Source organism: Microtus oregoni, unplaced genomic scaffold (genome assembly GCF_018167655.1).
Source record: "Microtus oregoni isolate MIOR12 unplaced genomic scaffold, Mior012 000013F_ref0000133, whole genome shotgun sequence".
NCBI lineage: Eukaryota > Metazoa > Chordata > Mammalia > Rodentia > Cricetidae > Microtus > Microtus oregoni.
Window position 1 is genome coordinate 17,282,485 of NW_024543072.1, and position 25,807 is coordinate 17,308,291.

The window sequence follows — 25,807 nt, forward strand, 5'->3', positions numbered from 1 at the left end:
TGAGCAGCTTGTCTGCTTGTACGTATGTGCATCACATGTGTACCTGGTGTTCACAGAGAGCAGAAGAGGGTGCAGGATCCCTTGGAACTGGCGTCACAGGTGGTTGTCAGCTACCATGTGGGTACTGGGAATCTAACCTGGGTCCTCTGGAAGAGCAACAAATGCTCTTAATTGCTACATCATCTTTCCTGTCCCTAGCGCCACTTTTATAATGCTCGTTTCACATTTTCCAGAGGATCCCTGGAGACACCAAAAGTGACTGACTAAAAAGACAGTCCTTTTACGAGGATGAAGGGCAGCTCCTACACACTAAATAAGCTCAGCTCAGAAGGCTGGACAGCATCCTTCTGACTTAACACAAGCATCTCAACTAAGATCATGATGGGAGGTAGGGTACCCCACAGTTCAAGGCTGACAATGTGGTACCCATGATCCTCAAGGACACAGAGGAATGTAATGCTGGGTATAGTGGTCTATTATTTGTATTTTAATGTTTCCTGAAGACCAGAGGCAAAGCTAAAGGCACTAGAGGTCAGGCAATGGTGACACACACCTTTAATCCCAGCAGCATTAAGGAGACAGAAACAGATGGATCTCTGTGAGTTCAAGGCAACCCTTGGCTACACAAGATCAATGCAGAAACAAACCCATGTGGTGGTGCTCCCACCTTTAATCCCAGCACGAAAGGGAATCTAAAATGAGAGGAGGGAGAGGCTTAGTCTGTTTGGTTTGCAGTCACCCAGCCTTGGTAGAGGAAGACTTCTCTAGTGGCTTGGCTGCTTTGCTTTTCTGGTTTTCAGGTCGGACCCCAATTTCTGTCTCTGGGTTTTTAATATTTGTGCTGCAGTTGGGACAAAGGCATGGACATACAAGTTCTCTACCCCTCACTTGTCAGTGGAGGAATTCCAAACAGTTCTTTCACCTCTGAAGCTATGGGCCAGGAAGCTACCAAGCAGCTCCCCATGCCGAGGCTGCGCATTCCTCCCTCTGCTGAGGAGCCTTCCAAGGGCAGCAGCCCACGTGCTGCCTCGGGACCCTCCAAAGTGTCTCTCTTTGGAAAAGAAAGCATCTGATTCTGCACTGTGTAGAACAGAAAACCATCCAAAAGCTCACTCAGTAGTGTCCTTTCTGGAACCATGGTGTCTGCGCACTCTTGTCCAGATGGACCATATTACTAGGGTTAGATTCGAGATTAACTGCGAATAACGTCTCTTCGAGTTCTGGAAAGAAAGTTTTTACAGTTCATGCTTATAGCTGAGGGTGGCAAAGCATCAGCCACGCAGCTTCAACTGCCAGGTGCACGTGAAGGATACGGGCACTCTGTTAGGATGTACCATAACTACTGTCACGCCCGATGCCTCAGGTCAGCTCAGTGGCTCAATTTATCACCAAAATGCTTGAAGTGGGTTTTTTTTTAATAGTGATTCCAAACAAAAAATGACCCAAACAACAGCATTAATATAAAGATATATTCCATAAAAGAGTTTGGCAGGTCAAAGAGAAGCATCACACTTCTAAAAACACAAGCATTCTTCTTCCTCTAGTCTATAGAGAATTATTTAAAAAACTATAACGTCATCATCATCATGAACACACACCCACCAGTATACACCACACTAGAATGTACACCTCGGCAAGTAACTGAAGGTAGGCACTCAACCCCTGAACGGTGAGGACAGTGAGCTACAGAGAAGCATTAAAGAGGAGCCCAGCCCAAGGGGGACGGACACCCGGCGTGCCTCAGGAGTACCCAGTACTTAAGACACACATCATTTTCAAGAGCAGCCCAGAACAGCACTGACAGTGAACACAATGGCAGAAGAATGGCATCTGGGTGGAGGAGTCATCACGGGAGTTAGAAATAAGACGCGCTGAGCTTCTGTACAGCACCTGGTGTCTGCGGTTCACAAGGGCCTGGCTGCAGAGTATTGCCCTCCAGGGACAGCACACTTTGGGCCGCTAGCTGTATATGGTCGTGAGAGGAACCTGGTTTCCAGCTAACAATTAGGAACGTGGGATCCCTGGAGGGCAACGGGGAGAAAGGTCAATCACGATTCAAGTCCTGGTGGCAGTTTCAGTAGCACCGAGACCAGAAGACAGTGAAGCCAAGCAAGGGTGCATGGAGGGAGTGTGGACTGGGGAGGTGGGCATGTCACAGCTGGTTCTTGAGACACTTAGGGAAAGGAGAAGAACAGCTTGGCAACAGACACTGGGTAAGGCTGCTGAGAAAAGAATGCTGGAGAGAAGAGGCAATGAAGACATGGTGGCGGAACACTCTTACCCCTATAAATAACTATTTACATGCTTTAAGAACAGGAGAGCTGGCTCTCAGCAGGGCTTAATGCTATGGAGACACGAGGCTGTTCTACCCTGGGAGAGCAGTGTAGGCTTGGAAGGCAGTGGCAAGGTGCTTCCCTGGGACTGGCTTTGGCTGGCTCAGGCTTACTTCACTTGGACATGGCTGAGGATCCTGCAAATCCATGGCATGTTTACACCACCATGAACCCTGTTGGCACTCGGGAACCCACTGGACCACTTATCCTCCCCTCCATGATTCTTGATCCGATGGAGCCAGAAGTTGTCCTCAACCTGCTGGCCCAACACAAATGCCCCACCCACAGCAGGTAATAGTAGAGCATTACTGAGTGGGTAGGGCCTGCAGATGCTCCTGGGCTCCAAGCGGGCCATCAAGCCCCCCTTGCAGCCATGGGAGTCATCAGTCCTCAGAGTTACTACTCCAAATGAAGCCCACTTCTCTGTCTCTGGGCAAACCCCTTCAGAGATGCCATGTCAAGCGTGGGCAGAGAAGGGGCCATCGTCTTCAGCACCAGCAAGAAGAAACAGAGAGGTCACATCACACTGTTGCCGAAGACAGGGGTCTGACTGTGGGTGGCTTCACCTCCACATGTGGCTCAGCTCCACTTGCTGCCTCTGCTTCTCAGAAGTGATGGCCTGCCTTCACTGCCTCGATGTCTGAGATCAGGGTCCTCGCCAGGAAGATGCCGAAAATCTGAAACCAAAGCCAAAGGTGTCAGCGGTGTAAAACAAGGGCAGGGAGCAGAGGAGCTAGTGGGGACTGCTGGCATGGACTCCCTCACCTACCCTACCAGGTCAAAGGGCAAAGTGAGAAGAGAGCTTGAAGTAGCCCAGGGTAGGCTACTGCATCCTTCAAGCATGGAAGAAGTCAGAGCAGGAGCCACAGACCAGAACAGATGCTCAGACTGTCTCCAGGGAGTGAACACGCCACACACCATAGGCGGGACCCACATATTTGAGTGCTAGGTCAAACTGAAAAATAACATCAACTGTTCAGAACCAGCTACCCAGTAGGCCTCATTCCCAAGAGAATAGTCTCACAGCCCTGATGTCTGCAGGCAGAAATGTAGGGAGGAGAGGAAGAGGGGGAGGTTCTTCTACCTAAACAAACACACTAGGGAGATGTGCTTGCTTTCTCCCCCTTCTAAGTTCTACGCTTCATAACTGAAGACAGTCTCTTAAGTTATTTTTCTGCCCACTTCACAACCTTTTTCTTTCCTTTTCCACAAGTGTCTCTCTAGTCTTCCTCTGTAGTCCCTCAACGACACAGGGAAGAATAAAGAAGTGTTGTGTGGCTGCAGCCAGGTCTACTCCAGTCACCTCTTCAAGGCTGAACCACCTGACACATAAACAGAATTGCTTGAAGGCTGCCAGTGCCTCTTACTCACGGGCCTAGTAAAACTGAGTTTCCCGGAAAGAACTGGGTTCTTGACTTTTTCTAGATTTTCTCATGGGCACCAGCCACCCCATTCACCACTGGGCTACCCATGTCTGTTCACATGAGGTATTTGTGATCAGGCAGAGCTTTAAGCCACAAAAGGCAGTGGGACATAGGGGCCTCTGTGGTGAGAGGAAGACTCCAGGAAGCCCAGCCAGGTGTTACACAAAATAGTTCTGGGATGACTGCCCCAGCTAGAAGGAAGAGTTACCTCCCTCGCTAGAGCCACTGACACCTCCTTAAATACTGCTATTTCAATCAAGCAGAAGGGAAGGATCCTAAAGAGGCAACAGTTACTGGCCATGCACTCAAGTACCCTGACCATCACAAAGGCAATCCATACAAAGCTTACTGGGCCCTCCAGAGAGGGTCACAGTTGTCTTGTCTGTCTGCCCTAATTAAAGAAGGTCTCCCTTCAGGTCGCACTGTGGGGACAGAGGAGCCACAGCCCATCCTGGGTCCACCCTCCAACACACATGTACAGCTGCCACCATGCTATACATATACATGCACATGCAACTAGCCTTGGACACTCTTTCCTGGGCCATACCTGCAGTAGTGAGATGGCAATAAAGACACCAGCCACAATGTAGATGTTCCTGGGGAGCCAGCCTTCCAGAGCTTGGATGCATCCTTTTGTAAAGATGAACTCATCCCACTTGCTCTTCAACTGCAGAGAAACAGCACAGTGGCCTCAGCCTGAGCACACACAATCCCTGCCTGCCCCCAGAGAGCCTGGCTCTGGATGGGGCAGGGCAGGCACAGCAAGTGGATGATGGTCTTGGGGGGTTGAGAAGACACAAGAAAAATCCTGCACGAGAAACACACTCCAGCTTCAGTCTAGACCTCTCTCAGGGCCTGCTGCTATTCCATCTATTCTCCTCTGGGAACTCAGTCTACATCCCCAGGCTGGAGACAACAAGGGCACGACAGCCAGAAGGACGGACCTGGGCTCAAGTCCTGGGTTACCCTTGAATTTGAGCTACTGTGTCCTGACATTTACTTAGGAAATATAAGGTACTGATGAGGAAGGGGATGCCAAGCTTTCTCAGTTAAAGAAGTTGGCAGAAGAAAGATCAGGGGTTCTTTAAATTGTGTCTCCCACTGGGAAGCTTGGCTCTGGGAGACAGAGTCAGCCAGGCCCCCATCTACCAATCCTCCTGGAAAAGCAATGTGTGGAGATCCTATAACAGCACACAGCCAGCTCGTACTACCTCATAAGTGGCAATCAGCCACAGTTTCCTCCCTGTCAACATGGATGAAACATCAACTCATGCCAGGGGCACTATGGGATACGCTGTGCCATACTTCCCCCCCCCCCCACCTCAGATTGTGACTGTATATGAAAACGGGTCTTTGCAGGTAGCCTAGGCCATCATGATGAGGTCTGATTCTGTCCGTATTTGAGACGTGTACAGAGGCAGACCATGTGAAGAGGAGTAAGGATGTGAAAACCCAGAAGATAGGCCTGGAACAGCTCCTTCTTACGCAGCCCCAAAAGTTGACCCAGCTGACAGCTTCATCTTGGCCTTCTAGGCTCCAGAATCGTGACACAATAAATGTCTGTCTGTCACTGAGCTCCCCGTCTTCAAATAGAGATGAGATCTTTAACACGAAAGCCAGGCTCCATACAGATGCCTCTCTCTGGCTTTGCCCATTCGGGATGCCAAAACAAAACAGCACAGTGACCTAAGGCAACAGAAGTTCCTTCCTCTGCACTGCAGAGGCTGCAGCCTAACACCAAGGCACCAGCAGACTCGGAGTCTGGGGCTGAGTTCCAGTTAAACAGTGTCTTCTCGCTGAATTCTCACGTGCCAGAAGAGGTGACAGGCTCTTGGGATTTTTTTTCAGATTTATTTATGTGTGTAAGCATCTGGCTGCATTTATGTCTTCACACCCTGTGTATACAGTGACTACAGAGCACAGAAGGCAGCATCCATCCTCTGGAACTGCAGTTACAGACGGTTGTGAGCCACTACATGTGTGCTAGGAACCAAACCCTCTGCAGGAACGACAGTGCTCCTTATGTCTCTCCAGGCCTTACAAGGTCTTTTAGTAAGATCAGAAATCTCTTCGCTGGGGACTAGGCTTCAGCTTGTGAATTCTGGGAGATAAAACACCCACCAAACAGCTTGTTCCTATGAAACTAAGGTTAACAGACTCCCAAAATACAGATCAACTGCCCTAGTGTCCAAGAAGATGGATCTCTACGTTCCGAGACACCTCCTCTTTCACAACAGCAGCCAACCACATCACCAAAACCTGCCAGAGAACAGACCGCAGTAAGGAGGGTATGCCTTTGTGGCTATCTTAACGCATCCAAAGCCCTCACTCCATGTGGTCTGTAAGAAGCACTGGGTTTTAGTCTGCCCTAATCCAGGCATCTCCCTCTTGCTCTTGCCTCCATGCAGAAGCTGGAGCAAGTCACACACCCCACAAGCCAACCTTCTCCTCAATTCCTGTACGTAGATAACTCTTGCATAGCTTCTGTTCCCAATTTTATACTACTTCTAATGCAGTGAGAGGGTTAGTAAAACAAGGGTTTTTTAGTCACAGGGCTTTAAGTCTCTGTGTGTGTGTGTGTGTGTGTGTGTGTGTGTGTGTGTGTGTGCGCGCGCGCTGGCGCGGTCAGACTCAGCTCACTGCAGGTTTAGATAGGACCCAAGTGAGTCTTCCTGTTTCCCCACTCCAGTTTGCACTTTTCCTGAAGCAGGAGGTTAGACCACAGACTGAAACCTAAGGAACAGTCCCCCAAAGCCCTTTGAAGCTCTGTGTTGATAATCTTACCTGAATCCTGACGTCATAGCCACACTGCGTGTTCACAACTTTTTGCTGTAAGAAAAGCAGAAAACTTAAGTCACTTTTGTCCTGTCAAAAACCTGGTGGTAGGAGGCACTAGGAAATCACAGCCTAACACCAGGAAACACCTACAGAGATTCCATCACCGCTCACACCCTGCAGCCAACTGCCAGCTCCCCTTCCATGCTAAGAAGAGGGGTCAGTGAGTTGCTTCTGTGGTGGTTCAGCAGTGAATTTTGTAGACTCAGGGTACAGAACCGGACTTAATCTGCCTCATCAGCAGGAGTATAAAATCTGGACAGCACACAAACAATCCGGCTTGACTATACTTTCAGGAAACAAAGGCCACTGGGCTTGGAATTTCATACAATTTCTTATACAAAATATTTTTTTTCTTCACCCATGTTTGAGGTTAGATGCATAATATCCCCCAAAGGCTTAGTCCTCAGGGTGCTGCTATTGGGAGGTATAGAGTCCTTAGGAGATGGAGCCTGGAAGGAAGCCCTTAGGTCTCTAGGACTGTGTCCTGTAAGGGGACAGGGGATTCTGTTCTGTTCTTTAGCTATGTAGTGGGTAGCTATGTGCTCCTTGCCATCTTCACCAGGTACCAAATTCTGAAAGCATCAGGACCACCTCCAACACTGTCAGCCAGCGTAACTCTTTCTCCTTAAATTCTAGGGATTAAATTTAGGGCCTCTCGCATAATAAGTATACTCCCTACCACTGAGTCCCACAAACCTTTCCTCAGATGGCTGGTTATAGTGATGGAAAACTGACTACAACAACCACTGAAAGCAATGCATCCTTGGCACAGGTCATACAAAGCAATCAGGCAAATTTCACCTTGGGCCACAGATGGCCACCTTTGGGCCAGGAAGGAGGTGATTATTACACTTGCTACACTCACTGCACCAGCATTTGCTGCGCTGCTGGATTTCAAACATTCCTGGACACCTCTGACGCTACTGTGCAACCTCAGCAAGCAGGCCTCTTCCACTCCAGGATCCTGCCCAGGTAATAACAGGGTGAAGGCGTGCTTCTCAGGGGCTACGACTAGGCATCACAGGGCTGTGCAGAAGCTTGTGCAGGGCTGATCTCTATTCCAGCAAAACATAGTCCGTCTTCATACATTACCCAAAGTGCTCAATTTCCAGAACCCTGAGCACTTAAGCCTTAGACTAGGAATGAAAGCAGGTAAAGAAGAGGCTAGACAATAATTAACCATGGAGTGGCTGTCCTCCATATGGGAGGTATGCATAACTTTACAATCTGTGGGCTTCTGGGCACTGAGTACACTCTGCAGAGAAAGTACAGAAGGGGGCAGACCAGAGCACACCACGTTCACAGCAAGGGCCGGGAGCACCCCTTGAAAAAGATGAGCTTTCTTCCTCCTTTCCCCCACACAGAGCCAAGGTGCACCACTATGAGGTTTCCCCGAATGCATGCACAGTATTTCAGAGTTGCAAGGACCGGAGGTGGATGGAGGGAGCGGAAGGAACGCACCACACTCCATCAGTGTTTCGGGAACCAGCAGCCTGGTGTACTCTGGCAGTGGCAGGAGCTGCTGGGCTAGGGAAGGGACATATGCTCACCGCAGGATCTGGCACACAGCAGGAGAAGGGCACTCCACATTTCTCTCGGCTGTAGCTGGCACCACTGCAGTTGAAGTAGACATTGAGGTCCCAGTCTTCAGGGCCATAGGCCCCACAGCACTGATTCTGAAATTGCAAAAGCCAAGAACCACATGAGGAAGGCCAGGGTCACTTAGCCAACCTAAGGTGTCTCTGGATGGCAGAGCATGTTCCCATTTACCAGAGAGACACCAAGGCGGCCCACAGAGACGCCGAATAACACCAACAAATGGCAACCCGCTAGGAAGGAGCAGCGGGCATGCCATCTCCTCTGTGCGGCTCACAGCTTGCTAACGTCCAGTTGTGCCACTTGCCAGAACCCACCCAAGCTACACTCCCTCCCCTTTAAAGGCTCGCTGATGTACCCCTCTCCTAATCTAGAGAGCACTGCGAGACAAGCCTTACTCCCTGGTAAACGGTCACAGCTGCTGAATATGGAGGACTAGGGTGAGCATCAACAGTTACTCATTAAACTCCTGCCTTGACCTGGGGCCGCTGCCTTCCACTCCCCAGTACACTGTGCAGCTGACAATAGTCCTCATCAGCCTACAGAGGTGCAGCCCCTGCACAATATGAACAGACCCTGAGGGAGTGGCCCAGCCTCAGCAGGTCCCTTCCTACACTCACCTTTGAGGCTGGCCTAGAGGCCAAGAGCAATCTCTCCCTCCTCCACATCCTACTTTTCTAGTGAAAATCCCATCTTCCCCACCCACGCTCCTCCAAGATGCAAGAAGCTTTAATGACTTAGTGACCATCTAAGTCATCCCAAGGCCTAAAACTTACTGGATCCTTCTTTATTTCTAGAAGAGATGGGCCTGGCAAAGCACAAACATTCCTCTAATTTCAATAATCAGAGGGTAAGCTTGAGAGTAGCCTGGGCTACACAGCAAGATCCTGTGCCCGCTGTCTCAAAAAAGACAGACAGGCGACAGGAAGACAACATCGCTTAGGAAAGAGCAGGGAAAGTGCTAGAAACTAGCAGGCCATGCCATATGAGCACAAAAGAAAGAAATGGAAGAGAGAGGGCAGCAAGGCCATCTGCAGGGGGCTAAAACGCAGGATCCTCCCAAGTCAGAAAAGGCAGGGGAGCCTCTCTGTTTGCACAAACGGGTTTTGCTGGCACCCAGGCCGCATGCAACAGGGTAAACAAGTTTTGGTTAATAACAGTGGGTCAGTTATTTTTAGTGCTTTCTGGTTTCTCTTCAGAACCAAGTGTTCTACAGTAAAGACATTTTGGAAGCCAAGCTTCTGGGAGAGGCAGATCTAACAGGCCACTGTGGCAGGCAATGGGTTCATCCCAGGGGTTACAGCAGCCAGTGATCCAAGCTTCCAGGTGCAGCTGCAGACAAGGGGAAGGGGCAGGAAGGCTGAGGGACACAGCTCTGCTTATTCAACCCCCTGGGGAATGTTTCTGAGAGGTCACAGCCCTCCTTCTGAGAAGGCTTCCTCCAGGCAGTTTGCCCTTCTTGAACAGGAAGGAGAAAAGGTCCCAGAGAGGAAGGGGACAGGAATAGCTCCTGTGGTGAGTCACAAGCCTGGAGGAGGAGCTCTATCCTTTCCATCCCCTCTCCATCCATGAGACCAAAGGTCCTGGGGAGAATTGTGACTGAGCTGACCAGAGGTAGAGGGGATGCTCCATACCACCCTGCCATGCTGTGGCAGAAAAGCCACTGAGCAGGGAATGCCTCATTCCCATCTCAGCTGTAGGGCACCCCAGGGTGACCAGAGGTGGCAAAGGGCATTCTATAGCAGGAGGCCTGTGGGGAGCAGAGCTTACAGCTTTCTGAAGGGAGTCGATGAGGTTCTGTAGGTCAATGTCGTCCCGATAGGATCGTATGTTGCTCTCGAAGAATTCCCGGAACCGGTCCCTCACCCAGTCCTGGAACAGAAAGGCCAGCACAGCCACGGCCAGTTCCAGGAAGAAAATGAGCACAATGGCCCCGCAGAACTGCATGGGCACAAGAGAGGGGGAGTCAGCCGTCATCAGCCTGGCAAACCCATGCACCCCACTAGACCCAGAGCCACCGCCCGCTGCACAGAACTTCATCTCCATAAACAGGGTTCACCACTATTCATGCCTCAGTTACCACGGCTGAAAATTGCAATGAGCAGAGAGGGAGGGAAAGTCCAAACCACCATTTCCTGGGAGGCAGCCCTCACTCCCCTCCCCCACCCTGGGGAAAGAAGCCTTGTCAGTTGCTTCCACTGGGAGCCTCCACCCAGGCTTTATCTGCTCCCATCCCTCCACACACTACCATCCTAACCCTCCACTCCCCTTTAGGAATGGAAAAAACTGAGACTAAAACACAGAGGGCATCTGAGTTCCCTACCACTCTAGAGGTAGAGTATGATCATGAGCCAAGCAGGATCGCCAGCCGCATGCAGGCCTCTCTAGAAGCATGGCTGTGCAGGCAGGCAGTAGTGACATTCTATTGGGACCCATGCAGCCATTGGGGCACAGATGAAACTATCTGATGCTAAGAAGCTTTGTCACATCTAGGAAACGGGAAGGAGCCTGCCCAGGAAAACTGGAGAGGAATCGCAAGCGTGCACCAGCACGTGCACACAGTCTGTTCCCATGGACATGAGGTGCAAAACACAGTGTTTGGAAGGGGGAGGCGATCTAGAAAAACGTGTGCTTTGCTTCTCAGATGAAAAAAGCCTGACCTAATAAACTCAACAAATAATAAATCATAAAGAAAATAAGTGTTTGCCTCACCAGGTGCTATTTAATTTTAACTAAATACATTTAAAAATGAAGTCGTATCTAAATATAAAACTAAACTCTTAGCAATTCATAATTCTGCCAGAAAATTAAGAACTCTACATTACATCCAACAGATTCACACCCAGGAGGAAGGAAATGGTTTCTTAATGCGACTGGTGACATTGTTTGATCTTAGCCAGGAAGGGCAAAGGTGAGCAACAAACAAACAATCCCTTTAGAACTCCCTTTAGGGGAGCCATAAGGCAAAGGAGGCAGGTAGAACCCCTGTATCAGCTGGCTCCTATGGGAGGGGACAGCAAACCCCATTCTCCTAGGGTGAGGAACCATCATCTGGGCTTTTCTCCCCACATCTTCCCTCCAGTGAGACAGAGGTTCAAAGGCCTCCTCCCTGCTTCTACTGCCTGGGTCAGAAAAGATGTAAGCCCAGACCCCTAGCCCAGCACATCTCCCGCCTCCCACCATCAACTCCAGGACCACTCACAAACTTGAGCAGGCAGATGTTCTCCCGGAGAGCCCCCACACAGCCTGCGAAGCCCAGTGTGAACATCACCACGCCCACCATCAAGACCAGCACCACAGGGTCGATTCCATGCAACCGGGTCACCTTGGTAAGGTCGGACAGCACACCCTGGAAGAGGCAGAGAATACAAGGTAGCAATGCCCTAGGAATGGAGTCAAGGCCCTGGGGCAAACTCTGTAAACAGCTATGGCAGGGGCCTGCTTCTCAAGAGATCAAGAGCCAGGCCAGAGTGTGCTCTAAACACTTCCAAAAGGCCCCAAGTCTAGTTAGCATCCTTGTCCACCTCAGCCTCCAGACACTTTTCCCATGAAGTTCCTGGTCCACATTGAAGTTGGGGGCTCCTGTGAGCCCAGACCCAGATTCCTCCATGGCCCGCAGGGTACCTTGGCCAGGCCTCAGAGAAGTGGAGTCCAGTGGCCTATGGTCAAACTGGCTAAAAGCAGCCTCAAAATGAACATTTTTGAGGAAACACACCCAGCAAGGAGAGATGAAGGACTAGTGCTGCCTGGAGAGCTTTCTATCAGCACGGTTCAAAGAGAACCACTGTTGGTCTTGCAGGGGCTAAGGACAAATAAGAATTGGTTTATCATTTTTATTCAAATACATATAGTCGGGGACTACTGAGGTGGTTCAACAGGTAAAGGCACTTGCTACCTTGCCTGGCAACATGAGTTCAATCTCTAGGACCCACATGGTAGAAGAAAGAGCACCGAACCTACTCCTGTAGGTTGTTTTTTTGACCTCTACTCATGCATATAAATCACACACACACAAAAGAAAGAGCAGTAAAATCTTTAAAAAGATATATGTATTTATGAAATATTTAAAAATAATTATATATAACTAGTGGCAACCACAATGGGCAGATTCTGTGATATTCAAAGCATGGGGAGTTGGGGAAGCTGCCAAAACAGATAGCTATAGCTACATATGGAGCTCCAAGATCATGGCTCATACAGGTCAAGTCCATTGCAATCCCAAACATGGCCACATGGTGGCACTGTTAGGCATGGGTTACTGCCTGCGGGTCACTAGGACAGAGACCTTGTATTGTACAGCAGCTTTTGCCATCAGCGGTTCACAAGCCTCCTTGAAATTTGGAAATATCCAATTCTGCTCCTAAGACCATCACATGAAAGCTCATAGACCAAAGTGCTCTGCTTCCTTTTTCTGGAAGCAACAACAGGTTCCACCACAGAAACAGGGGTGCTTCAGTTTTGGGTCCTGCTTGCTCCCCATTCCTGAAAGAATTCTAGCTTTCCCACCTATAAGCTACAAGCACTAACCTTTCAAAGGGTAAGGTCAGCACCAGGACTCCACCTTTCCCCTAGAGCTCTGACCCCCTAGAGTACCAAGTGCCCCCTTGTCTAGCTGCAAAACGAGAGCTTGGTTTCTCCTTCCTCACAGACCAGCAAGCGGCACACACTTTCTTGACCTCCTCCCTAGAAAGCCAGAGGCATAGAACCAGGCTTTATCTGTTCCCTTTGTTCTGTAGGCCAGGACAAGCACTTAAGGAGTAAACATGACTGTGCACAGGGACCTGTTCACTTGTTCCCAGAAATAACAGAAAGGGTTAGCGGGCAGCCCCAGGCCTGCCTTGGGCACAGCTGCCAAGCCCAGCGGGTACTCTTCCAGTACTGACCTAACTGTCCATGACCTCCAGGAGCAGAGCCAACTTTTAGAGGCAAGTTCTTTCTGGGGGTTAAAATGCTACAAACCTTTCACTGCACAGTTAGTGCCTACTGAGCAGGCTAGAGGAGGGAACAATGCAAGTCCAATGGCTCTAGGCCTGGCTGCCTGGTAACCGAGGTTCCACCTACCTTTTCGCTCCATGCCCACAGCCCGACTCCAAGGAAGACAACGCCAGCCAGCTGCAGGGGTAGAGGGAGGGAAAGAGAAGAGAAAGATCAGAAACCAGCACTAGGAACAAAGTCTACATTCTAGTCGAGTGAGCTGTCTCCTGTCCAGTGTGTCATCTGAATCTTGCAGATGAAGGAGCCATGGAGACTGCAGACAGAACGGCCAGTGGCTGTTTCTACCTGAGATGGCTGCAAGACCAAAGAGGCAAGGTAAGGATGCTGAGATCAGTCCTAGAGAGACAGACAGCGTCATGCTGACAAGAGACTGTTTCTTCTTCCTGTCCACCTTCACCCTCAACTCACTTCAGTGTGCAAGACCCTGTACTCTGGGCGACTGCCAGGGTTATCGGAGGCCTCTGACCCAGCTGAGATCTGCACGGCTTAGGCAAGCTGCAAGGCAAAGCTACAGGGGAAAAGCACAACCCAAGACCGCCTGTTGCCCATCTCAGTCCCACAGCCCAGGATTCAGACTCCAAACACAGACAAGCAGGTACTCAACGTGTTCACTGGTCAGAGCGGAGTCTCCTCATCACAACTGCACATAGCATGAGACAGATACACATGTGCTCAGGAAATTTATCTTAGCTGATAAATTAAGGTAAGCCACATTAAGCAGAAGAGAGGCACTGTAACCTCAACCTCCCTGCTACCGTCGCTCACTGACCCAAATACACCACACACTCCTAAAGCAGAGCGGCTTTTTACCATATAAAGGTCGATAGCCCGTGCTCTGCAAATGGAGCTGCCTGTTCTGTTGTTGGTTTTTTCACTATTCTCTACTTTACACTATGCTGGGACCTCACAGTAAGTAAGCGCTGGGCTTCTCTGTGACTCAACTTTGCAAGTGGTATTCTCCAACTTTAAGTGGCTTCTGCCTATTTTATTCAATACCAGACCCATGTAGCTGGAACAGGAAGGAAAAGCCCTGTGATGAAAACCCTGGGAGGTTTCGGTGCTCACTGGATCACAGGTCACTGTCACCAAATGCACACAGCCCTAATGTCTGGTTGTGGCTCTCTGAGGGCTCACAGCTTACCACGGTTGGTTCATCTGGCATTCACAGATGACGTCAGGCCAGGACCTCAACATTTCCATTTTACAAAGCATAACACTGGCACCCAGAGAAAGCTAAGATCAAGAGACATGGCAGAGGGAAGCCTTGGTTCATCTGTTCACTGTTTCTTCTTAGAAGCAGAAACTGGGTGAGCATTCTGAAGCTAGAAGACTAGTTCCCTGAGCCATCCTACACCACACTGGGTTCTTAGCAGTAAGGTCTTTGTTTTCCTGGACTCTATATCCCCTCTCTCCATCAGTTTCACAATGGCTTGGGAAGTAAAGCAAAAGGCCACCCTACCACTCCTTAAGTCAACCAGTGACTGACTTGTCTTTCAGCAGAGTGGAGGCCTTTTTCTCATCTGACCTCATCAGAAGTAAGGTCACTTTTGGTCATTGCTCCTCCTCCTTCAATCAGGTTCAGAGACACCAAACATACATAGCTTGGGGCTGTCTTCCTCCCTTGCTGCCGCTCATCCTTCCCTTACAGATCCCACTAAATGATGGTAAATCTAATGGCTCAGTCAAAGACCCTTGGAACACTGGGGGCGGGGGCATGATGATCCAGCATTCACATAGCTTTAAATACTACCACATCCATGACCATCAACCTCAGAGCTCACATCTACCATCTCCTCGTGGCCTCCAGGGACCTTCTTCCCCAGCTCCTTTCCTTATTAAACACCACTGCATCTGTTCACTAGTCATTTTGGAGAAAACTCACAAGATGGAAAGAGGCCTCATACTCACCAACTGGGACCCTCTGCTCATTTTACCTTCAAACCTTAAGAGTGTGTGTGGCCAGTTTTCTTCCTGATTCTCAGCTCCCCTCTGTCCATAATCTACCTCCTTCCAGGCCTGCAATAAACTGGAACCATCATTTAAAACTCCTCTATCATTTGGTATCCAAAGGACTGGTCTTAATGCCCCCAGTACATACCAGAATTCTTAGGTCCTCAAAGTCCCTGGAGTAAGCCACACATCCTCCCTCAGGTAGACTATTTAGTACACCGAATGGAAAAGCAAGCACTGTGCACATAGCTGTTATACTACATTGTTTAGGGAACAGTGAGAAACAGTCTTCTGTGCAGTTTTATAGCATCTTCCATCATGGTGAATTGAGATGCAGAACTATCACTTGCGGAATATGACTATGACCAGGTCACTCCACACTTCAAAATGCTGCAGTCACTTCCCCTCACACCTAGGGTGAAATTAAGGTTCTACCACAGTCTGCCACCGACTGGCCTCAGTTCCTCGCTGCCTCCTTCCCATCATCTAGGTCTTCTCCCAAGATGTCTACCTTTGCCACCCTATATGAACTTAGTCCCTACTGGCTTGGTTCTTGGTGCAGCCCTGATCCTAACCCAAGTGGACCATGCCTACCTTCAGCCACATTCTCATCTGTCTGCTCAGGCTGTAACTCCCTCATGTGGAGAAAGATGGTGCAGACTGGGCCCATGTGAGAACCCCACCAAGGCTTCAAGACCAGAAGGCCCCAAGTCTGGGGTTCTTCACACTTCCTCTATGCATGCTTCTGGGTTTACTTCTGGGTCTCAAGTACTCCCGAGGGCCAGGCAAGAGCCTACCTTAGCCTGGCTTGCCAGGCTCATGACCAATCAAACTACATACACAGAATTAGTGCAGTAAGATTGGAAGGTATCTTGACACTGCTGCCATCCAGTGTTCCCATTCAAAACTAGGCCTGCCTGACCACTCAGAGCAGTCCGCCCACTTCCGGGGATCTAGGGACAGGTGAGAAAGAAGGTTATCTTGAAACACTCAATCAGTGGCTCTCAGACTCCCCTTCCCTCCCCACAGTACCTCATTTTTTCTCCCCCCACATTAAATCAGCCTCAACTCCACATACACTTAGATGTTACTGAGCCCACGCTGAGGTGTTTGGTTCGTTTAAGACATGGTCTCTCTACATAGGCCTGGTTGTCCTGGAACTTGCTATGTAGAGCACGTTAGCCTTGAAGTGATAGAGCTTCTCTTGCCTCTGCCTCCAAAGTGCTGGGATTACAAGCGTGTACCACCACATCCGGCCTTGAGGTGCTACTTTAATTTTCCCCTGGAGTAACTAAACAGAAAGAATGATGTTGGCTCTGCCAAAGCAAGTGTACAAAGTTGTGCATATGTAGGCAGGCTCCAACTCATGTCACACACGGGCACATACCCTCCTTCAAGACCTGCAGGAGACTGCTGCTGGATCTGTTACAGTCATACAACGTTTTCTCTTACAATGACTAAGAAGGACTCCTTCTCCTGTCATCTAATAAAAAGAACTGAGGTTAACTCAGACCCAAAAGACAGGAACTTAACAGCCACATGTCTGCTCAAGGGTTCAATGAATATTGCCCAAGGCAGGAACTTTGGAGACCAATTATGGTCAAGAACCTGTGAGAGGACCAGACAAGGGAAGTGATCGGCGCCTGGACCACATACCAGCTCCAGGAGTGAATGGCAGTCCTGTCATTTCCTCCCCAGAACTCCCACAGATAGAGAACGAATGTGGAACCATGTCCGAGGTTACACTGGGCCAACAGTTAGGGAGCCTGCATCAGACGGATCTGCAAGCTGGTGACAGACTTAAGAACCCCATCTGGGTATCTCAATCCCTGACAGCATATTATCTCACTACCCACAGGGACAGAAGAGTGGGCAGCACTCTGAGTCATGGGCCCTACAGAGCACCTACAGAGGACTGACCAAATGAGACAAGGCTCCACAGAGGAGTTCTTAGGCTGCACAACCCTCAAACAACATGACTGTGTTAAGAAGGAACATTCTACAAGTCTATATCCCAGTCAGAGCAGAAGAATCTCTGAGAGTCTCTGTAAAGATTCAGGAGCAATTACAGGAACAAGAGGGTCCATTGAACAATGGGTTAAAGAAGCTCACAGCATACAATTCAAGAATCCCAGGACCAAGGTTATTAAATGAAAATCTCTGGGCAACCTTCCCTACAGTAATTGATCAGAAAGCCCCCCCACATATACACATGCATGCACACATGCACGCACCCACCACACACACATCCACACACCCATACCCCCCACCCCCATATACACCCACATACAAGTCCCCTCCACACCCCACACTCTCCCACATCACACCCCTTATACCACACACAACAACAAACAACCCCCTCTGCATTAGTCAGGGTTCTTCTGGAGGGGAACAGAACTGGTAGAATGAACAAGTAGATACATAAAAAGGAAATTTATTAGAACGTCATACAGGCTGTGGCCCAGCTGGTCCAACAATGACTGTCTACCAACAGAAGGTTCAAGAATCCAGTAGTTGCTCAGTCCACAAGGCTGAATGTTTCAGCTGGCCTTCAGTATACACTAGAATCCCAAAGAGGCAGGCTCTAGTGCCAGGGAAGGAATGGACTTACCAGCAAGAACAAACGGGCAAAGAGTGAAAGCTTCCTTCTTCCTTGTAATTTATATAGGCCGCCAACACAAGGTGTGGCCCAGATTAAAGGTAGATGTTCCCACATCAAAAGATCTGGATTAAAAGTGTGTCTTCCCATCTCAAATTATTTAATTAAGAAAATAATCCCAACAAGTGTGCCCAGACACTTAGGTTTTAGTTCCGGATGTAGTCAAGTTGATACGAAGAACAGCCATCATACCCTCCAAAAACAAGAACAAGATGCCCTACTGGAGCATCCTAATTTGGCACGGGTTTCCCTTATTCTGGAAGCTGCAAGAATGCCCTCCCCAGTCCTCAAACAAGCACTGCACTGAGCTCTGAGAGTTTTGCAGAAGAAAGGGAGGAGGGATTGTATAAGCCAGGGGGGTCATGATGAGAGAACCCACAGAGACGGCAGATCTGAACTCTTGAGAGTTCATGTACACTGGACCGACAATTACCCCTGCATCAGACGGATCTGCATGTGTGTAACAATTGCGTAGCCTGGTCTCTTAGTAAGGCTTCTAACAGCTGGAGCAGGACCTCTCCCTGGAGTTTAGCTGGCTTTTGCTAACCCATGCTGGATTACCAGGCCCCACCTCAACCTAAAGAGAAGAGCTTGGTCCTGCCTCAACTTGAAGTACCAGGGTATGCGCAAGCCCATGGGAGGTCTGTCCCTTTCTCAATGGAGATGGAGGAGGAGTAGATGGGGAGGTGGGTAGATAGGAAAGGGGAAGGGCCAGAAGGATAGGAGGGGGTGCTGGTTGATATGTAAAATAAATAAAAAGAAAAATGTTATTTAAATTAAAAAAATGCCTAACCCAGGGCAGAAAGATTGTAAGAGCCAGAGGTGGTGAACAATTGTAAGGAAACAATATTGTCTAGATTCATGGAGACTGTGACAGCATGAACGAAGACCTGCACAAGTTCAAGCCAGAGGGAAATCCCAAACCAAAGAGGGAAGCAGCTCTATGTATTTACTGCCTTTCTCTTTTCTTTTTCTTGTTTGTTTGTTTGTTTGCTTGCTTGCTTGCTTGCTTGGGTTTCTTTCAAGACAGGGTTTCTCTGTGTAGCCCTGGTTTTCCTGGAACTCGCTCTGTAGATCAGATTGGCCTCAAACTCACAACAGAGATCCATCTGCCTCTGCCCCCAAGTGCTGGGATCAAAGATATGAGCTACCACCCCCAGACCTTTTTTTAAGAGAGAAAGAACATGAACTTGGGTGGGCATGGAGTGGAGGATCTGGGAAGAGTCGGGATATAGTAAAGAATATGATAAAAGTATGAATAATTTTTTTTAATTAAAAAAAATCCCCTCACCATAAGGGTAATTTGCTATACTTTACCCAAGTAGATCAAGTGGCAATAAAAGTGTGAACATCGAAACCCTGCTAGATGGCAAATTAAGAGCATCCACCCAGGACTCAATGGCCTTGGCCCCTTGCCTGATTGCTCTAAATACACGTGTAATGCTTCGGCAATTCTTGCAGGCTCCACACATCTTAGCAAGGCCACATTTCTAGAATCAGCACTGCTGACCTCTGGTTCATGGTAAATCTATTTACACTGACTCAGGTGATCAGAACCAGTTCCCTGGGCCTTGTTATAGATAATTGAGGTAAGCAGAAGGGAACGCACCAAAAATCCATGCAGTCCAGGGTCCAGGGTCCAGGGTTGATCTCCTGCAAGTCTGGGACTTTCTCAACACAGATGGCCCTACTCAGTTAGGTTGAGAGGACTGGGGAAAGACTCTAATGGAATCTGCTTACAGCAAGGAGCCCTGCTCTCCTGGGTTCAGGCAGAGCTGAGGCCTGAAGGGCAACCAGGTGACCCTCATACACCTCTACCTGTTGCATGCCCCTAGTGGTGGTTAACCGCCATCTCCAGCGTCTCTAATTTAGAACCAATTGAAGGACATATCTCTGGATGTTTCTAAAGAGGTTTAACTGAGGGGTAAGACCAAAATTCCACAGAACAGGGACAAGCCTCAGCTTTCATCTCTCCGCATCCTGATGGTGAGCAGCCATCTAATGCTCCCGCCACCACGATGAACTGTACTCTCAAACCATGAGCCGAAATAAAACTCCCTTCTTCTTCTTCTTCTTCTTCAGTGGCTTTCATCAGGTGTCTTGTCCCAGCATGGAGAAAGTAGCTATTACAGTCTTACTCCAGGCAGTTCCCAAAAGGACTAGTGTCCTAAAAAAAAGGTCCCCGTTTCCAGAGTCTCAGCTTCCCCTTCTGGAGAAAACAAGAGATACAGGGTTCAGGAAAACAAAGCAGGAAGGATGCAGACAGACAGCAGGGTAGAGAACAAGAGCCTGAAGAAATTATACTATCAAGTTTGTTCTTCACACATCCCAAGGCTCTGAGCAGTCACCCATCTCTGGGGCTCCATCTGACAATCAAGCACCTCATGGCTATGCTTTGACACCTAAGTCCTGCCAGCAGGATGCAAAATCATGGTCATGGACTATCCCAGAACAAGAAATCCCAGGGTGAGTTCACAGACTATTAGAGATACTTGCGACTCCTTCAACTGCCTATGATTCAACTAAATCTGAGGTCATATTGGCCTCCAAGAGGCACAGACCCTAAAACAGCAGTTCTCAACCTTCGTAATGCTTCGACCCTTTAATAGTTCCTCAGGTTGCACTGACTCTCAACCACATAATTATTTTCATTGCTATACCATTAACTAATTTTGCTAGTTAAGAACTGTAATGTAAACAACTGTGTTTTCCGATGGTTTTAGACTACCCTTATGAGAAAGTCATTTGACCCCCCCCCCCAGGTTGAGAAGTGCTGTCCTTAACCCAACCTGGCCTTGAAAGTCTACTCCAGTGGGCTGAGCCCTACCTGGGTCACAGTACAGTCATTGGGGTTATGTAGCTCTGTCTACTATGAATGAAGACCCTGGGAGCTCAAAACAGGGCAGCCAATCTCTTTCCAAACAATCCCATATCGAAAGTCTTAGCTGAGGGCTGGCCAAACGGCTCAAAGAGAAAAGGCATGGAAAACTGATGACATGATTTGATCCCCAGATCCCACAGTAGAACGAGAAAGCAGACTCCCTAAATTTGCCCTCTGATCTCCATGTGCACACCATGGAACGCGCTCGCACACACACATGCAACTCTAATAAATAAAATAAAATAAAATAAACACCCATTCTAAAAGTCTGAAAAGAACCACCTCTCAACGGAAGTTTGAAAGGTCGAAGAGCCATGGGGAGGCTGGGCCTGCTTCCTCAGCTTCCTCATTACACGGGAAGAGGCAGGAGGCACCATGCCCGGAGTCACAGAGCTATCACAGGCCAGCTTTTCCTCCCTCCGGATGGGTGGCAGCTGTGACTGAGAAGCAGAGGGGCAGCTTCGGGTGACACTGACAACCTAAGCCCCAGCCAGCAAAGGTTAAGGAAAGACAATGGAGGAACCAAGTTCTTACAGGGAGGCTCTGGGCAGCACCCCAGCAGACTGTCTCTGCCTTCACTGTCCCAGATTACATAGGGAAACATCTAGGTTACTATACCAGGGTGAAAACAGTCAACATTCTGAGTTCTGTGTGTTCCCTGAGCTCTGCTGCAACTGTCCCACCAGCTGTGGACACTGGGAGAAGCCAGAACTGCTAGAGAAATGGATAGATGTGGCGGCGGTCCAGTGAAAATGACGTGCAGAACAAGCAGAACCAGGTCTGACCTGCCGGCCAGCGGCCAAGCCCAGCACTAAACTATCACATTAAAACTGTCTGGACTTAATGGGTGAAGACAGGATTTCCTTTAATTCAGCCACGTAAACTCTGGGTATCTCTAACTCTGGTATGTTTTTGTATTATTTTAGCAGATGTGAACAGCTTACAACTGTATAGAACCCATCGACACATACCTATAATCAAGTGTTCCACAACACCATACTGTTATGGAAAAACATTCTCATCAAAAACTACCTGGTACCCAGGTTAAAATTCCTTTAAAAAAAAAAAAAGAGGCCCTGTAAGAAGGTGACAGAAATCAAAAAATAAGGGACAAAGGAATGACAGCAAATTAACAAGGACTTGAAGACAGATACATACACGCCGAGGAAAACATAGGTGGCAATGCAGAAAGGAGCAAAAGACACATACGAAAAGACTCCTGTGGGTGGGGATCATGGTGCAGGCACCCTAATCCCAGAACTCAGGAGGCAGAGGCAGACAGATCTCCAGAGTCTAAGGCCATAACGAAATCCCGTGTTTCGCTCTGCACAAAACACAGTTCACATGGAGGACAGGAAACATGGGAGTGCCCTTTGAAACACAAATAAGGCGAGAATTTTCTCAATAGAACCCTAAGAGCACAAAAAACAGGCCCAAGAAAAAGAAACTACACACACTGAGGAAGCAGCAGTTTAAAGGAACAGACACCCTACAGAATGGAAGAGAAATCTTTGCCAACTACATTAGACTAAGGGGTTTAGGTTAATATGTAGAGTTCCAAAAATTGAGCACTAAAAAAAATAAATCAAAAAGGAGGAGGAGGAGGAGGAGGAGGAGGAGGAGGAGGAGGAGGAAGAGGAGAAGGAAGAGAAGGAGAAGAAGAAAAAGAAGTATTCAAAGTGCCAATCAGTCAATAGGACCATGAACCGAATACAGAGTCTCACCATGTAGCTCTGGCTGGCCTAGAATTAACCATGTAGATCACACTGTCCTCAAACTCAAGATGCCTCTGGCTCCTCAGTGCTGGAATTAAAGGTACACCAACACATGTGCCTTGCCTCTGCCCCCAGGAAATATTTGTGGATTTTTTGCTTGGTTTTTTTTTTTTTTTTGAGTGCTCAACATCAGGGAAATGCAAATTAAAATTAAAACTACTTTGAGATTTCATGTCACCCCGGAAAGAATGTGAAGAAGGCAAGCGCTGACTGATAAGGGTTTGGGGAAATAGGGGCCCTTACACAATGCTGGTGGAGTATAATCTACTCAGGCATGATGAAAATCATTGTGGAGGTTTCACAAACAATCTCATGTGTGGATGGCAGCCAGGAAACTAGAGGGCCGGTGAGACGGAGTAAAAGGCTTCAAGGAAGGGGTGTGGGGTGATGATATGAAGGGGAAGTGGAATACTGGGAGTGGAAGGATAAGGCAGGGACGGGAAGGAAGGGAGTGAGGGCAAGGGCTAAACCAACACGAAGACTGTAGGAAACCGCCGCTGTGAAGAGTACCAGTGTGGAGGCCACAAGTTATCATGGTTACTTTCTTTGTTCTCCACCTTAGTTACTGAGTCAGGGTCTCTGGTTGAACCCAGAGCTCAGAGTCAACTAGCCCTGCCAGCCACCTTGACCCGGGAATCTGTCTTCTGAGTGCCCGCCCAGGTTTTATGTGGACTCTGGAGATCTGAATTCCAGTCCTCACTTTGGCAAGGAAGCAATTTATCCACTGAACCCTTGCCCCCGCTGTTCAACAGAAATTTGAAAAGTAATTTCTCAAGAAAGAAGACAAAAAACAAAGCAGTACAAACAAGATGGAACTGAGGCACTCCCACAGGGCAGGCAGCCCTCTCTGATAGAGCTGCCATGCCAGTGATCTACTGGCACACACACACACACACACACACACACACACACACACACCTTGTATTGGCAAGCATCCTGTGGATATGTAACAACCATACGCCAGGCACTAGCCACCATGCACAATGGACAGCCTTTTGCCTTATCTTCCTTAGTGGTCTTCGCTTGGCACAGGGCTGAGGCATCCCGAGGTGAATACTCCTAGCCACACCTTAGTTGGAGGGGAGTCCCTGACATGGCAGTTCTTGCCCTCTGCCTTGGCAAGGCTGACTCTGAGAACACATGCACTCCTACTTATGCCAAGAGATAAGGAGCCTCACTTCCTGTGACTGTAAGTGGGTAAGTGTGTCAGCCAGGTCAAATCAATGCACACACCTTCTGACCCACTAATCTCACTCCTGGGAATCTACCAGAGCAATAGCTCCCTTCCTTTCCTACAGGGAAGAACCCGTACTGCATAAATCTGTACCAGTCTCTACAGTCTTATCTAGAACAGGGAAAAGCTGAAGCAACCTAAATGTCTCACATAGAAATTCCTACAAAAAATACAACCAGAAAGATAGTGTGGCAACCAAAACGTCCTCCACCTGTGTGTTGGTATGATATGCAGCCCCCAGCCAGGTTTTGAAGACACTGCCCATGAGGACATTAAACTACGCACATTTACAGAGAGGCGGCTGCAGCATGGAGAGGGGTGTATGTTATTCAGGGATGCTTTGTTGAGTTTTCTGGAATTCAGGCCATTGCAAAGGTGCATTCAATAATACTTTTATTTGTTTATTTTTGTTTTATGTACATTGGGGTTTTTATTGTTTTTATTGAGCTAAATATTTTATCCCACTCCCCCTCCTTCCTCCCTTCTTCCCATACACTGGTGTTCAGCCTGCATATAAGTCTGTGAGGGTGACAAATCCCCTGGAACTGAAGTTACAGTCAGGTGTGAATGCTCATGTGGGTGCTGGGAATTGAACTCACGTCCTCTGGAAAAGCAGCCAGTGTCCTTAACAGCTGAGCTATCTTTCCAGCCCCTCAATAATTATTGAAAGAAGAGATAGCATATCTCAGCAGTGAAAACTACATTGTTTCATTCTTAAAACAGATTTTTCAAATGCATCATTTAAAAAATGGAAGCAAAGGAGCTGAGAATGCAGTTCAGCTGGTAGAACGCTTGCCTTGCATGCATATGAAGGCCTAGGTTTAAACCCCAGCACTACATAAAACAGGCAAGACAGCAGTCTGTGCCGGGAGGTGGGGGGGGGGGCAGAGAACACAGGTGACGGAAGCTGGGAAACAAACTGCAGTCAGGTCAGGGTCTCATACAACACAGTCAGAGCTCACTGGGAAAAGCCAATTCTCCATGAATTGGGGGGTGGGTTGGGACTGCTCCCCCAGTCTTCTTGCTCACTCTCTGGAGTAGGGCAGCTGCCAGTCCTGGTGTGCCAGAGTAGACTGGGGCTCATCTGGTAAAACTCTCAGTAACTTCTCCCTTGTTGAGACTCTTGACTCAGATTATACATTATGTTCACCCTACCCATAGGAGGTATCAGTTACTGGGAAGGAGTGGGCTGAGATGTTCGAGGTTCCTGCCCCACTGTCTCACTCAGAAGCAAGGTTGCCCATTTACAACCAGATACAAACTCACAAAATTGACAAGCTAGAAAGCTAGGACTTAAACTCACTGAGGTTGTCAATGGCAGGGTGTTGGCTTTTTTCCAGCTTTTTTTGAAAGTAAAAACATGCAGAAGGTTCTCCTAGTGGTGTAGCACAGGCCTGATGCCTGCACTCAGAAGGGATAGGCTCTCCATTTTTAATCTGCCTCTGAAACATATCAGGCAAGTGCTTTATCTGAATTTGGGGAGATTACAGTCAATGCTTATGGGAGCAAGCTACCTTGACTTGTGGATCATACTCCTCGAGAACATTCAAGAAGCAAATTCAGGACAGGGTGCCTTCTTTACAAAACTGAGCTGTGTATGAACATAGACAGGGCAGTCCACAGCTCCTCCTGCCTTGCTTCCCCAGTTTCTCTTCCTCTGTCTGCTAAAATGAAACATTTCTTCTTATATTTCTATGAAACACACATGACATAAAATTTATTTTAACCATGTTCAAGTGTACAGCTCAGTGAGATAAAGTACATCACAACAGGGCCAGTCATTATCACCACCCATCCAGGGAGCTCTTTTTATATTAGAAAGGTGAAACCGCACCCCTTAAACAATAATTCCTTGCTATGGGTTGATTGCGTTCTCCGATTCATGTGCGAGAGACTTTGTCCCCATTGCAACGGTGTTGAGAAGTGGGTGTTGAGAAGTGGGGCTTTCCAGAGGGCAGTAGGTCGTGAGGATGAATGGATTAATTCATTACTGCTGGAGTGGGCCTAGTATAAAACTGAGTTTGAAGGATGCAGATAGAGCACAGTAGCAAAGCGCATGCCCAGCACTGCAGGGGAGTGAGGGGGTGGCTGCATTTGGCCTCCCTTTGCGCTCTTTCATTCT

General features: G+C 48.5%; 1 protein-coding gene across 1 annotated transcript in view; it reads right to left on the reverse strand.

The window, feature by feature from the left end:
- Positions 1-957: 957 nt before the first annotated feature.
- Tspan14 (tetraspanin 14) overlaps positions 958-25,807 on the reverse strand; it is a 56,561-nt gene continuing 31,711 nt past the window's right edge. Inside the window, exons 3-9 of the mRNA XM_041663041.1 lie at positions 13,253-13,303; positions 11,394-11,540; positions 9,962-10,132; positions 8,146-8,271; positions 6,542-6,586; positions 4,305-4,424; positions 958-3,010 (exon numbers count right to left, since the gene is read on the reverse strand). Coding sequence (XP_041518975.1) covers positions 2,939-3,010; positions 4,305-4,424; positions 6,542-6,586; positions 8,146-8,271; positions 9,962-10,132; positions 11,394-11,540; positions 13,253-13,303 — 732 coding nt within the window. The 3' untranslated portion in view covers positions 958-2,938. The remainder of the gene's footprint in view (positions 3,011-4,304; positions 4,425-6,541; positions 6,587-8,145; positions 8,272-9,961; positions 10,133-11,393; positions 11,541-13,252; positions 13,304-25,807) is intronic.